General features: G+C 35.5%; 1 protein-coding gene across 1 annotated transcript; it reads right to left on the minus strand.

The window, feature by feature from the left end:
* Nucleotides 1–1,209: 1,209 nt before the first annotated feature.
* On the minus strand, nt 1,210–12,863 carry LOC100251267 (KH domain-containing protein HEN4). Its single transcript, XM_002264089.4, has 7 exons — nt 12,088–12,863; nt 5,346–5,780; nt 4,331–4,582; nt 2,274–2,663; nt 2,076–2,149; nt 1,757–1,868; nt 1,210–1,640 (listed from the first exon to the last, which is right to left on the minus strand). The coding sequence occupies exons 1-7, from the start codon at nt 12,793–12,795 to the stop codon at nt 1,497–1,499; spliced, it is 2,115 nt and encodes a 704-aa protein (XP_002264125.1). The 5' UTR covers nt 12,796–12,863; the 3' UTR covers nt 1,210–1,496.
* Nucleotides 12,864–16,044: the final 3,181 nt, after the last annotated feature.

The raw sequence follows: 16,044 nt of genomic DNA on the forward strand, positions 1-16,044 counted from the left end.
CAAAAAATTAGAAAACATGACATAATATTTAATCCAAGCACTATTTCTCTAAGTAAGGAAGCGTTTAACGATATTTTTACTTGAATTATTTTCAATAGAATTATTTTTAAAAGAATCATCGATCAAATGTTTCACTATTAAATGATTTTTTCATAATTTTAAAAATATTTCCTAAATTTTTCCAAAAACCTATTTTTTTTTTTTCCAAAAACAATTTTTAGATTAAAAATATTTTCTAAAATCACTATAAAACAAACCTTTATAACACATTTATTATGGATCATAATATACTTGGATTAGGTAAGGACTCACATGGATGATTACATTATTTTTACCTAATGAGTTATTATTTTTGTTTAGATTATTTTTTATTTTAAATCTTAATTACATTAATTATTTAATTTTTTTAAAATTATAAGATATTTATGATATTGAAATAAGTGAAATTTAAATTTTATACCTATTTTTAAATTTTAATTATAAAACAATTTTAACCTTTATGATTTCTTAAATTTATATATATATATATATATATGGGGCATCTGAATTTGCTCTATATTCTTACCCTTTTTTTTTTCACATATAACTTTTGATTAAATTTTTTAATAAGCACAAAAATGTGAGGGCAACCATGTAATTTTACAATCCATATTTGAATTTGAAAAATTAATGGAATATGAAAGGGAAAGAGTGAAGTTCAAATAAGATTTTTCCTCCATCTCTTTTTATAATTATTTTCATACCTGTTCTGTTCTGTTGGTTTTTTTTTTTTTTTTTTTTTAACCTTTCATGGCCAAGCTTTAGAACTCTTAATGAAGACCCAAACCTTGAACCTAGGACCATGTAACACAGACCATACTTCCCAATGTTCACCAATTGGGCTACTCTAGCAAGAACATTGTTTTCAATTAAAGTCCTCTTTGTCATTATTAAAAATAAAAATAAAATAAAATTAATTTAACATTTTTTTTCAATATAAAAAGATTTTTTATGGTTCCCATATTGGGTTCATAAAAAAATTTAAAATATATATATTAAAAAAAAAAAGTGAATGAAAAAAAGAAAGAAAACTGCAAAAGAAAAAAAAGAAAAGTTTAAATAAAATATATTCATCAATAATTTAATTTTATTGCTCCCAAATCATCATGGATAATTAAATAAATACAAATTTTTTCTAATTTTTCCTTTTCCTTTTACGTCAAACTGATATCATAAAAATTCATCTGTGAAATTTTCATAGATTTTAATAGCATCCAAACCTTATGACAAAACTGTAGTTTATTCATAATGGCATGAATGATAATATAAAATATTGACACCAATCTCAATTTATAGCTTATTTCTAATGACGTGAATAATGATCTAAAGGATTAACACTAACCTAAAATTTGTAGCTTTTCCCAAATTTTCATTTCCCTTTCTCCAAAGAAGAAACGAATGAAATCTGCAGTTCTGATATTTAAAGTAGGTTAATGAATTACCAGAACTGATTATCGTTACGTTGTCATTTGTTCGGAGAGGATGAAGGCTTGAACAAGGCTCTGAGCGGCTCGAGTTTGGTCTGGTGTCCCAGATACCACAACTACACCTTCAGAACTTCCAGTTCTTGGGTCTTGAATGACGACCCTTGCACCAGAGATCTAGGTTACCGACGTGGGAAGATCCAAGCATATGTTAGGAATTTAATGGTAGTACTGGGTTATTGCAAATTTGATTCAGGAAACCGAGAATTAATGGGAAAAATATTTCGACCCACCTGTCTGATCTGGTTCAGATTGCTGTTATTCTCTCCATAGACATGGCTCAGCAATGCTTGAGGGACAGCGACCTCAACAGTTGTGGTAGTAATGTTCGGTGCCTGACTTCCACTGCAGAGAGAAGAGTTTCAGGAAATGGTATAAATGGTGTTCAAGAGGCAGTGAAGAAGAAAAAGGGATCAGTGGGATCAAACTGATGTGGATAATATTCACAACCAGGCATCTCTCAGTGATATGTTGTAACTAAGGTATCCAGTCAATTATGTTTGAAATGCATATAAAAATTCAGGTAATAGATCTGCAGAAGAAAGAGATCACCTTCCAGGAGGTCCGTTTCTTGAAGCCAAGCTGCCTGAACCAACGTCTGTGCCCCTGAGGTTCCCACTAACACCCTGGAAAGGGTAAAAAAGAAACGGGATTAAGGAACAAGAAATGATAATGGTAGCAGCTAAATTTTTGATTCATTCAGTTTGAGGGCAGAGTAACAGTTTCCCACTGAAAGAACAGAGCGTCAACCTGAGTCCACATTCTTGGAGAAGAAGATGGTCTGTCGAAGGGTGGACCATGTCCTGGTCTGTCACCACCATAGGGATAGGGAGCTCGGTCCAGATTGGATGGACCTATACGATCCACACCGTGTGAAAATGAGGACTGGTGATCAAGGGGGTGGCCTGGAACAGCAGAACGATCAATCCCATGCGGCACTCCAACAGGGGAAGAGTAATGACCAGGAGATGCTGGGTCATGCCTTGGCCTAAACATAGGGGGAGGTATTTCTGGAAAAGAAGACATGTATGGTGGGCCGTTAACATTTGAAATGGATGGTTTCAGAGGGAATATGGTTTCTCGAATCCTGCTTGTAATACGAAATAAAGCATCCTGTACAGACTGCAAACTACCAATAACCTGCCAAAATGCAGAGTCCTCAAAAATATAGAACTTCATAATGGAAATCCGCATAAAGTTGATGTAATCAGCTAATTAGATAAAAAGCACACCCAACACATTACAGTGTAATTTGAGATAGAATATCGGCATGTGTATAATAAGTCAAAGTAAAATGTAGTACACCTTAATAAGTTGAATACCAGTTAAAAGTCTAACAACCAATCACTTCAACAAGTCTGATGACAACATTATCATTAATACTAAATGGCCCATAAGGGACGTTAACCCTTTATAATTAAATAATCATGGGCAACAATTTATCAATTAGTAGGAGGATTATAATGTTGAAGTTTTTTCCAACTTTCATTGACCAAAAATTTCCTATACACAAAGATATCTCATATTCAAGTATATTCATGAATTCTAACAATAATTAACTCTTCAAAACAACCAAAAACACACACACACACACAAAAAAAAAAAAAAAAGGCCCAAATAAAAAACAAAACCTTCACATGGTGCACACCAGCGCTCCCACATGTGTGCACATGAGAGAGAGATAGAGATAGAGAGAGAGAGAGAAAGCATGCTTATGTGGAACATAACAACATTACAAGATAGCATTAAGGAGGTAGGTGAAGCTTTTGAGAGATTAGGGCTGTGTTTGGTTCCCGGAAAATTGAAAGAGAAAGAAAATAAAGAGGAAAATGAGAAGGAAAGAAAAAAAAAATAGATTTAAAGTCAATAAATTATTTTTATATGCTAATTCAAACTTACTTCACATATTTTTTCTCTTCTATATAAAAATTAAATAATTTAAAAATATATAAATTTTTAACCAATTTTAATTATATTTGATTTTCTTTCATATTTTTTATAGTTAAATCAAATATGAGAAAATAATTTTCCTTAGTATTTTTTCTTTCCTTACCACTTTCTGGAAATCAAACATAACCTAGAGGTTATTAGTGGGAAGCATGGAAGGACCACTTCCAATGATAAGCATGGAAATAGGAAGTAAGCAAATACCACAAACCACAATACAAAGGTATATTTGCTGTACCAGTCCCATCCTCACCTCATAGCCTTCAGCAGTACCTCAGCAATTGCAGCTAGGAGATGCATGATCTTGTGTGTAAACCAGTTCACCCAGTTGCTCCGTAGTTTCACTTCCCTAACAGTAAATCTAAGCATGTGTGTTCTTTCACCAAGATGATGATGATTGGTTGAGAGGAAGTTAGATCTTTGATGACTAAACATATTTTTAGACAAATCTTATAAGCGGTGAATTCTTTGTAGGCACATCTAGGGTTTGATGAGATACACTCCTATATATACGAATAAACCCGGGTTCTACAAGCAATCAACAGCAAATTTCATGGATAATTCTTATAAGCAGGCAATCACTTTACTCATTATCTACAGATGACCACACAGCAACACCCTAAAAAATTCCATAGGCTCAGTAATTAAAAACCAAAATACCTTTAGCAGGAAAAGAGAAATATGTTAATCTATTTATAAAAATTTCAGAACTCGTTCAAAACAAGGGACTACTTCTCTGACCTTATAAACAGACAATGCCTAAAGCAGATGTTCTAGGCACAATAAGCACGACTTTTGAACATATTAAAAGAGGTTTTTCAGTAACAGAGAGTTACATCATGTCTAAAACTATGAATTACCTGGACGAGTTCATCATTTTGGGAACCACACTTTGGAACTTGTTCCTTAGCAAAAATGCGTATACTAGCACCAGTAGCCCTTCTCATTTCACTAATAATGATACCTCCTTTACCCAATAAACAACCTATCTGCTGTGAATGAACAAGAAGCCTAGCAACAACGGCAGCACCAGGTTCAAATCCAATCTCTGCTATTCTACAATGCACTCGTATAACAGCATCCTGTGCAGGTGAATGTTTCTGCTCCAAATTCTGCAATTGGTTAAGACAAAATAACTTGTAAGAAGCAAAGAATTATTGCTTCCTATTAAAAAAAAAAAAAAAAACAGAAAATTTATGTCGTCAATCAATTAGGTAGTTATTTAGGACTCTCCTTAGTGGCAAGAATCCAGTTTAACTGGTCCAGGAAGCAAAGAAAGGGATTGTCCAGGGAGACGACCCACAAGGTGGATAACCATCATCGTATGAACTTCTCACAAATCCACTGAATGATGGATCCCAGACTAATGCACATGATCCACAAGAAACCAGGTCATAGCAAGAGCATAACTAGATCCTAAGTGGTCAAACATTGTCCTCAAAGACAAATTTACATTAGCAAGGCATCAATTGATGGTCCAATGAAGAAATTGATAGAACCAGAAATAATTTTGATTAGACAAACTGAATTACTTAAAAAGTAAATTATTCCTCAAAAAAAGAAGAAAAAAAAAAAAAAAAAAGGAGTTCCAGTAATTTTTGTATTTAATAAATTTGGAATCACAAGAAATTATATACTGTCAATTATCCTCTGATTGGGTTGTTTGTGTCCAGGATAGACTGCTAGAAAGGGCCATTTGTTTGAGGTCCAGATCCATGCTATACGTGACGTTGTCAAACAATTGGGCAAGAAGGTTCACATTATGTGTACGATAAATCTAAAACAAAAAGTTCCCTTTACCAAATATGGGATAAAACTACAGCTCTCTATAAAATACTAATAGGATTGTAGTTGAGATACAGTTAAGGTGCATGCCTCTCGTGCAGATATCACAACAACCCGTTCATCTGAGTCAGGTGCAGCATCAGCAATCTTGATAGATGCACCAGTTTCACTTTGCAAAAACCTTATTATAGAACCGCCTTTTCCAATCAGACTGCCAACTTTCTCAAAATGGCACAATAATTTAAATACCACCTCCTCTTCCAGTACCATTCTGTGATTGGCACCAATATTTTCAGGGCCTGGCATAGAAGAATAGCCCCTGGAATGATAATCAGGACCATGAAGACTAGATCCATAACCTCGTTGAGGGAATGAGTCCAGCTGTCCAGGCATACCATTTCCATGAAGCATGCCTCCAGTTGGCTTGGCTGCCGCCGAGTTGGTTGCATCTGCCCTAGGGTTATCCTGAAGACAACTTGAAACCAACAAAAGTGCTTTCCTTACAGCTGGAAAGGTTCCAGTTATCTGCATATGAGAACCACCATTTATAGTAATAAGAAACAGAGTAAGCAGAATATAAACATATAACAAATCGAAACACAAACATGATGTGGTTCATAGAAGATCATTAAGGACATTAAGTGAAAGATTAAATTATATAGAATTAGCAAGCAATTGAGGAAGTATATCAGTACATAGAACACATGTCATTTAGTGTGAATGAGATATAAACCTGTACAGACGTATAGAAGCTGCATGATTGCAGGCTGCATTCAGAGGGAATTCGGAAAGTAACATAATAAATAGCACATCCCCTCACAACATAAATGATTATGGCACCATGTTGAGCACTTGCATAGCCACTATTTTGAAGCAGTTAAAAGTATTTCCTCAGAACCATGAATCAGGTAGAACCTAGTTTACCCATATGAAAACAAAACTTCTGTGAAAAATGTAGAGCATGCAACTTCAGTCTTCCATAAATATTATTTGATGCTGGGGGAGCGGTTTAATGCTGTTTACAGTGATATCTTGGAAATTAACTCCATGTTTATCAGGGCACAGTTATTTTATTGAATCACTATCTGAGATTATGATTTACTGAGAAGTTGTTCACTCATTTAATCATAGTATCATACATTATTTATTTTTCCTTCCATCTTCTTGCATTTACATGATTCATATTTTACTTAATCCATTTTGCGTTGAGAGGATTTAACATGCCTTTGCGATTTTATTAGGCTTATTGTTTCCTAAGTATTACACTTCAGGGCATTTTGCACTCATAGATCCAAAAGTTCAATATCTGTAACTGGTAGTCAGACATTGACTTTCTCCCCACCATAATTCTTTTCTAAATAGTAGGTAAATAGACAATATATTAGAAACCACCTAAAAACAAAGGAGTAACCCTGATATGCATGAAATAGACAAGGAGCACCTGTCAAAGCATAAAACCAAAACAATATGGTCTGGACCAACACGAAGAGGCTTAGGTCTTTCCTTGGCCTTTCAAACTCTGTAAAAGATGACCTCACAACTGCTAGAGAGTCCCTCAACCAGACAAATATAGACTTCAAGGGAAATATCTTTCAGTTCCAACTCTGACAGTTCCTATCCTTCACTGACTAAGGCTAAGAACACAAACCACCATAGAAATAAATATGTGACTCTGTGTTCTGAATGGCGCAAGGTGCAGTAAGGCACAAAGGTCATCTAAAGCCTCAGTACAAGGGCACCCTATGGTGTGTGCTTGATAAAAGTGATGCATGCTCTAAGGCACATATTTGAATCACCAACTATGATCCAAGTTTCAGTCCAAACAACAAAAAACATTAAGATTCAAACATTTAAAAGAAATTTATGACAGAAAAAAAAATTGGAAAGCTTTGTATACCATGCTCATGTGGTTCAATAATTTAATAAAATATGAAAAAATCAAAAATAAATTTAACACATCTTGATAATACAAGTTCAGGAAATTTCAGATGAATTAATGCCATCCTTAATTTAACTAAGTTCAAAATGATATTATAAAACGTATAAACTTTTAAACTTATTTATCTTAATAACTATTTTTTCATGGACAATGTGAATCTCAAAAGAAACAAAAAAGAAAAAGAAAAAAAAAAGGAAGCCATGAAGCTAGGGGAGCTAGTTGGGGGTGGCAGGTGTGGGGGTGTTGGGGGCAGGTGGGTTGGTTAGGGTTACATGGGTATGGGGACAACAGTGTTGTTTGCCTAGTGTTTACTCCAAAACACTATAATATTGGGCCAAGGAGAAAAAGGGGAAAAAAAAATAGGCATGTTGAATAGCCTCTGGGCACTTGGCTGCAAGGCAAGCACTTAAGCAGCATCTTTGCTCATGATGCTCTGGTGACTGCCGCTGCACCTGGCGACACTTCTAAGACATGCTTTTGACAACATAGAGGTGATTAGTCACCACACAAGAATTCCACCCTTAAATCAATTCGTAGATGATTAAGATCTTCTCCCTTGCTCGTCAATATGAAGAATCCTACATTGGAAGCAACAACAGAACCAGACACCACAACACCAGAAACTTCTTTACATCTGCTAAAAGGGCCTTATAACAAGAGTCAACAGAACAATAACCCCTCTAGAGAGCTTCTAAACTAACTTATTGTCTCTATCATGTCTATATTTTGCAGCATAACCAACTCTAACTCCCAACTATGAAACCTTCTGTAGTATCTTATTCTCTTATATCACAGTTATGACTTACATTCTTTTTTTTTTAAGATAAATATACACACACAACAATGCTCATTCTTTTTTTGCCATTTTAATAACATTTTTTCCTCCTTTTGTTCTTGGGAAAAGGGGAACAATTCATAGTAGTAGTTTCAACTTGAACCTAATGACAGCAATTGATGGAATTCATCACTCAGGACCAAGCTATCATTACCAATTCTCACATTCCACCTCAATTGGAGCTCCTTAAATTCTGTGGTATAATCAACACTCTCCCATCACATCGGAATGGGCTTATTTGTCTTTGGCTTTTTAAAATAGGCAACAGTTGGCAGTGGCAAACATGTTTCCTGTTTAGAAAAAACCAAGAGCATAATAGGAAAGAAAGAAGAAAAGCCAAAAGTTATCCAACCGCACCTAAAATAGCAGGTTAGGCACATAGCTTCCTTTCATGGAACCGCCCTACAAGTGAAAGAAATGTGATCATTGGAACAGAAAACAAATAAAAACCTAGCTGCCCACTAAGAAAAATTGAGTTACACCCAATAGTTATCCAGTTAGGACCTTTGAAACCGCTAAATCCATACTTTCACCCGTTATAGTCCAGATAGCTCTTTTTATCATACCAAAAATGTTATAAATAGATTAAATACTTCTCATGTTCAAATGGTCATCACATATTCATTTCCACAAGCATAACAGTAATAATGCATAATCCATGAATCCCAAACTATACAGAGTGGAAAAAAAGAGCACATGCAGGGCCTGATTGATATTCAAAATGAAAATGGTATTTTCACAAACAGTCACATTTTCAAAAATAAATACAGTAAACATGTTTGCATTCACACCATTATATCATTAAAGTGTTTGCATTTCTGGAGACAAGAAAAATAATGTTTTATGGCCTGTTTGCGGTGAAATAGAGAACTGTTTTTTCTTTTCCAAAACAGAAACAACAAAAATCTGACACAAATCATATGTTTTTTTTTTTATAGGTAAAGCAATTATATTAAAAGCGCCTAAAAAGAGCCCAAAGTATTTACTATGTATACAAGGCCAAAAAAAGCGAGGGATACACAAAAAACAACACTCTTTCCTCCCTTATAGCCCAGCCAATCTATAAAATCAAATAAAGACAACGAACTAGACCCTAAACGAACCCCAACCCCACTTAAAAAGCATGCACATAAGGAGCTTACAAATGAGTTGCTTTCTAGGCCTTCTTTCTTTTCTTCCCAACAAAGGCAACCCCGCCAGCTAAGGAGGGCATCCTTGATTGAGAAATGCATTATCCACTGTACATCAAAAAGAGCAAAAATAACATGTCATATTATGGTTGCCCGTTGCCTTAGGACAATGAAGGAGGATATGCTTTGCTGACTCCTCTTCACCCTTAAACAAATAATATCTACTTGGAAGACACCAAAACCTCCTTTTTAGCTAATTTAGGGTTAGATTTTTTTCTCAAACTGCTTCCCAAGCAAAAAAACTGACTCACATTAGGACCCCAAGGATTCCACATAATGCTTGTGGGGAATCCTTTCAGAAAGCGACTTGCTAAGGAGTAAAAGGATTTAACTGCAAAGGAGCATCCTTTTGACAAGCGCGAACCCATGATATCCTCAGCACCTCCTTTGATCACTTGCCCTTGCAACCTTCTAAGCAGTGTTTCCACCTCTCCCAATTTCTAATCATTTATTTGTCTAGTGAACACTGGATTCCAACAACTTATTTCCCCAACTTGTTCCCACATCCGGTCTACCTAGGCTTCTTTATCAGTGGCTATTGAAAACAACATTGGGAAAGCCACAACCAAGAGCTCCTCCTCACACCACCTATCCTTCCAAAACCTTACTCTCCTGTCATTTCCTACCCTAAAACCAACCCTATTGTTGAACTCCTTCAACCCACTCCAGATTACCTTCCAAAGGACCACCCCATAGCCTTCCCTCAAAGCTCTAGAACAACAACAACACCCCCCCACGACCCTACCAACCCCTCCTTTCCTCTTCATACTTCCCTACAATCACATGTTTCCAAAGAGGTTCATTCTCAAATGCAAATCTCCAACACCATTTCCTAAGAAGGGCCTTATTCAAAGAAGATAACTTTCTAACACACAAACCCCCATCATTTTTATCCAAGCCAACTATTGACTAATTCACTAGGTAAGGCCCTCTTTGGAGCTCTCCTCCCCCTAAAAGGAAGTCCCTTTGGAGCTTCTTCAATCTAAGACTCACCTTATGAGGTATTACAAATAAAGACATGTAATAGATTAGCAGACTAGATAAAGTGCTCTTTAATAAAGTCAATCTCCCTCCTTTTGACAAGTATTATCTCTTCCAGAAAGCAAATATTTTCTGAAATTTTTCCTCCACTACATCCCACATAATGTGTCATATGTTTAATGACACATTTTTAAGAATTCTATAAAAAATATTTCCGCAAATTGAGTCACTTTTGTTTTTAAAAAATTCAAACACTTAACAATGCAAACAAACCAAAAATGAACATGTTCATTGCTTTCATTTGGAAAAGAAAAACTTTTATGGAAAAATCATACTCATTTCCACTACTGAATAAGCCTTAACATTTAAGATGACTTAAAAATATGTTATCAAAAATGTTTTCTATATTGTTTTCATTTTTTTTCTACTGTACCAAAAAGAAATGCAATCCTTATTTCTGCAAAGGAACAGTTTCAAAGTTTCTGAACCTAAACATTATGCATGCTCTCTAAAAACAGTAAATTCGAACCACCAGCCATCATAATTGAAACAAAACATGTTTTCCTTCATCATCATAAATACATATTTCCCAGGATTCATCCCCTCAGAGTATCACAAAATGCACAATCCATAAACCACAACCTCACTTTGAAACATTTCCATTTTTGGAAAATGAAAACAACCAACACATTCACTTCACATAATTTTCAATCTTTAAGGTGATTGCATTTTGGAAAACATGGAAAATAACATTTTTGTAGATGACATGTTTTAAGGAACATTATGGGTAACAGTTTTTGAAAACCAGTTACCTAACATCTTTTGTTTCTATGTTATTCTCATTTTCTTTCCTCATATGCAGCAAAATACTATTAATAAGGCCCCAATCGATACAACCAGAAAGAAAAGAAAGAAAAGCATGCAATGACTATCCTGGAAATGAAACTAGATTTCTTTCTTTTCAGAAGTGTCATTTTCAAAAAATGAAAACAATGATCACGTTCATCTCTGCTTCAATTTCAATACCTAATATGTACATTTCAGAAGAACCAAAAAAACAATATCTTCTGTTTCCTAAAAATGACCTATTTCTAGGAAATGCTTTCAAATTACCACATGTGTCTGTGTTGTTTCCATTTTTTATGTTATCAAAAACTGAAAACAATTCTCATTTCTTCTAACCAACAGGCCACAAATTCCTCAAAGCCTAGCTAAATCATATTCATTTATGCTCACAAACAGGCCCTTTATATTTTCATTTTTTTTCCTTGAAAATGGAAAACAGATCTCATTTTTGCCACCAAAGACATTCTAAACTACACAGAGACATGCAGTTTCTGAAAACCCTACCTGAATCACTCACTTTTAGAAAACATTGTAATGCTGTTTTCAGTGTTTTCAAAACCGCAAAACCGCATTTTCTTTGACAATGAAAGTCTCTGAAAACATAATTTTCGTCTTTGTCACCAAACACGCTCTTACATCATTCAGAAATGACCTAATTATGTGTTACAAACATTTTCTTTTGCATCATTTGCATTCTTTCTTGCTCCCCAAACAGAATTCAGTCATCATGTCCACTACCAAACAGGTCACATTTACCGAAAATATAGATCTTTCATCATCCCAAATATGTTCAAATGAAATCAGCATTCAAATGATCATCACATATTCATTCCAACATGTATAATCCATCAGCATTCAAATAATCAAAACATATTCATTCATTTCAAAAAAATGTGTGATGAAAGTTTTAGTGTCAGTAATTTTTTTTTTTTTTGGGGGGGGGGGGGGGGGGGGGGGGGGGTGGGGGTGTGTTCATTCTCATTTTATTTTTTTCTCGAGAAAATTAATCCTCGTTCAGCAACCAAACAGCTTATGCACTACCTGAATCAACTCATCTCCAGGCGAAGCACAAGCTGGGATGTGATCTTTGGGCAAAACCCTAATCTGAGCTCCACTCTCCTGCCTAATCTTCTCCACAATCTTCCCTCCTCTCCCGAGCACACAACCAACCTGATTGCTCGGCGCCAGCAGCCTACAACAGACCGCCACATTGCCTAAATCTTCCTTCTTTTCCTTCTCCTCCCTCTCCTCATCCACCTTCAAAATCCTCTCAAAAACCCTAACCAGCGCCTGCTGCGCCGGCGATGACTCGTCATCGTCTACTGCCACTGGATTCGGACTGGAGTTGCTCAAATTCGCCGATTCTTCACCATCATTCGCCTCAGCACCGCAGATTGCCGACGCTTCCCTTTTGGACTTCACGGCATCGGCGACGATGAGAATGACGCGCTCGTCGCAGCCGAGGACGGAGTCGTCGATGCGGATCTTCGCGCCGGTGTCCTCCCGGAACTGCCGTATAATGGCGCCGCCCTTTCCGATGACGCCGCCGGTCTTGGTGGCGGGGCAGAGGATGCGGAAGAGGACCTGTGGTTTGGCCGCCCCCGCCGCAACCACGGTGGGAGGAGATGAAGTGGCGGCGGAGGCGGCGGAGGTGGCGGTGGGCTGGTTACGCCGCTTGGCAGTGGGCTCGGCAGAGGCGGCAGTGGAAGAGTCGGCGGGGAGGCGCTTGGGGAGGGAGGAGGAGTCCATTGGTGTCAGAGGATACTCAACTGACTGACAACAGAAGTACAGAACACATGAAAGGGCAAAGAAAGGATTGGTGTATTTATTTTACTTTTTTGTTTTGACTTTTGTGGATGTTTTGTCATGGGCCTCATGGCCCTTGTTGGACCGACTTGGGCATCGGGCTTGGCCTCGTGGCTGGCCTTCATCTAAAATAACAGGCACCCTGACCAATTGAGAAGGTAAAATTACAATTCTACGTGGTCATTCTTGCCCTTTAGTCAAACCTCTTTTTCCCTTCACTTTTTATCTAAGACTCTACAATATAAAGGTCAAGGTCTCATTCAACATTGTTGAATTTTGCTTCAATCATGCTATTGATTAGGGTTTGAGTTTTGGGGTTGTTTGGTTAATAGAAAAATATTGGAAAATGAAATGGTTCGATTAAGTGGTATTAACAATAAGGTTGTGATTGCAGAGATCAAAGAATTTGAGATTGAGTAAAAAGATTCCCTTGTTTCTAATTCTTTCTCAAATTATTAGTTAAGGTTTTGAATTATAGGGTTGTGAAATTGTCGGAAAGTGGAAACTAGAATTTTAAATTTTTAAATATAACTTTTGGGTTAAACTTTAGATCTTTGAATTTGAAAAAATAGTTCTCACTGTTAGGAAGTGTCCCAAATTCCTAATCAATATAGATTCCTTTTTTTTGTAAAGAATATTATATAGAATATTTCTAAGTTGATATATTATTGTAATATTAGACTTCCTTATAGAATAAGGAAGGTTGTTGGAAATATCTTTATAAATATTCTAGGTCATGAGAGGAAAAAGTCATGAGATGGAGATGAGCCTATAGAGACTATACGAGGTGGATAGAGATGTGAGGAAGAATGGGAGGTACCTGGTGGAGCGAGAGGGCTCGTAGTAAGGTATGGATACAAGGAGTGGGGAAACATGGGATGTTTCGAGAACCCAATAGTTGTATCTGGTTCTATCCTCTGTAATATTCTCTATTGTATAGTGGAATTATTCTCTCTCATCCGTGGACGTAGGCATGGTTGGTTGAACCACGTTAAAACCTCGTGTACCGTATGTGTGATTGTTTTATCTTTGTGTTCTTGAACTAACATTGTTGGCATCAAAGCTTTCGCTGGCACAACAATTGGTATCAGAGCTTGGGTTGAAGATTTCTGGAAGAGTAAAAGATCACAAAGCACACAAGATGAAAACAAAAGGAATTTTCACTGAAGGTGGAGTCGATTGCTCTTTCGTGGTGATATGATACAAAAAGGTTTGTGTCATGGAGAGATTGAAGATTAACTTCATGTAATTTGGTCCAAGGTGGAGATTGTTAGGAAGTGTCCCAAATTCCTAATTAATATAAATTCCTTTTGTTTTCATCTTGTGTGCTTTGTGATCTTTTACTCTTCCAGAAATCTTCAACCCAAGCTCTGATACCAATTGTTGTGCCAGCGAAAGCTTTGATGCCAACAATGTTAGTTCAAGAACACAAAGATAAAACAATCACACATACGGTACACGAGGTTTTAACGTGGTTCGGCCAACCATGCCTACGTCCACGGATGAGAGAGAATAATTCCACTATATAATAGAGAATATTACAGAGGATAGAACCAGATACAACTATTGGGTTCCCGAAACATCCCATGTTTCCCCACTCCTTGTATCCATACCTTACTACGAGCCCTCTCGCTCCATCAGGTACCTCCCGTTCTTCCTCACATCTCTATCCACCTCGTATAGTCTCTATAGGCCCATCTCCATCTCATAACTTTTTCCCCTCATGACCTAGAATATTTATAGAGATATTTCCAACAACCTTCCTTATTCTATAAGGAAGTCTAATATTACAATAATATATCAACCTAGAAATATTCTATATAATATTCTTTACAAAAAAGGAATCTATACTAATTAGGAATTTGGGACACTTCCTAACACTCACATATATTCATTGGAGGCGGACGAAATAGGTGTCTTGGCCAACACTTTGCATACCTACAAGTGAAGGCTATGTGGAGCCATTTGCTTTGAAACTTTGAGTTGTAACCAATCTCACCATTTTCAAAGATTAATTGGAATGCCATGGTTGTGGGTGTAATAGATTGTATGGTTTTTGCAATTTGTGTAGCTAATTGTATGGGTTTAATTTTTAAATGAACTTTGGTATATTCATTGTTCCATGAGCAGAAAACCATTGGCCTTTGACTGTTAGTTGGAGGATGTTATTCAGTGGTTGCATATGGCGGTAATTAGCTGTTTTCGGTTTATCTCTTTGTTGAAATAGTCAACGTATTGCTTTGATTATTTTTAAGGTTAAATCTTGTATTTGTCATGTTTGACCCATTTGGGATTTTGATTTCATTTATTTGTTATTGATGATTATTAAGATGTAGATGGCTTGAGAAACTCGGATTGGTTTGATTCCTAACCTTGGATCTCGTAGTAGGGTGTATGCTATCTATTCTTAAGCTCTTTAGATTTAATGCAATAGAAAACAATGGCGACAAACCATTCTCGAATATAGACCTAAATATTAGAATTTTCATACCAACAATCTAAATGTTCTCGGATTGAATTCAAGTGGATGAAGATATCAAAATGTCATAGAACCTATCTACCTAATGTTCTTCTACCCAATCTCTCCTCACGTCGGCTTAGGCATGAGAAAAGTGTAGACTTTTCTTTTCTTGCTTAAAGGTGATTAAGGTTTTTTTTTGGTGGCTCTCTAAAAGATAAAAAAAAAATAAAAAATGGTAAAAGCTTAAACCCCACAAAGCTCTGAGTGGGCTTAAGTGACTTATATAATTTAATTTTATATTTAAAATTAATAATTTTTAATATTTTTAATAAATCAATTATATATTTGAGTTTATATTTGAATTCAATAATTAGATTCAAAAATAGTTAAATATTAATAAAAATAAATATAGGAAACAAATAATAAATTTATTAAATTATTATAAAACTTGATTTTGAGCAAAAAGTTAAATATCAATAAAAATAAATATATGAAATAAATAAATAATTTATTAATTTATCATAAGACTTAATTTTAATTTTGATTTGGATTGTTACCATCATTTCTAACTAGTGCAAATTTCTCTAAAAATATGTTTTATATTTTATTTCCTTTCAATTTTTTATTTATCTTATCATTATTTATTTATTTTGATTTTTAATTTTTAAAATTAAAAAGTTTGATATATTGTCATGTCCTATCTTTTAATAATGTTAGCAATATACTTATAC

The sequence above is a fragment of the Vitis vinifera genome, chromosome 9 (genome assembly GCF_030704535.1).
Source record: "Vitis vinifera cultivar Pinot Noir 40024 chromosome 9, ASM3070453v1".
NCBI lineage: Eukaryota > Viridiplantae > Streptophyta > Magnoliopsida > Vitales > Vitaceae > Vitis > Vitis vinifera.

Excerpts from the sequence above, each read along its gene's own strand:
- LOC100251267 (XM_002264089.4), bottom strand. The coding sequence starts at position 12,795 with ATGGACTCCTCCTCCCTCCCCAAGCGCCTCCCCGCCGACTCTTCCACT. Across the intron at positions 2,664-4,330 it reads AAAATGATGAACTCGTCCAG|GTTATTGGTAGTTTGCAGTC; the intron begins GTAATTCATAGT and ends GCATTTTGGCAG. Across the intron at positions 1,869-2,075 it reads AGAAACGGACCTCCTGGAAG|TGGAAGTCAGGCACCGAACA; the intron begins GTGATCTCTTTC and ends TTCTCTCTGCAG.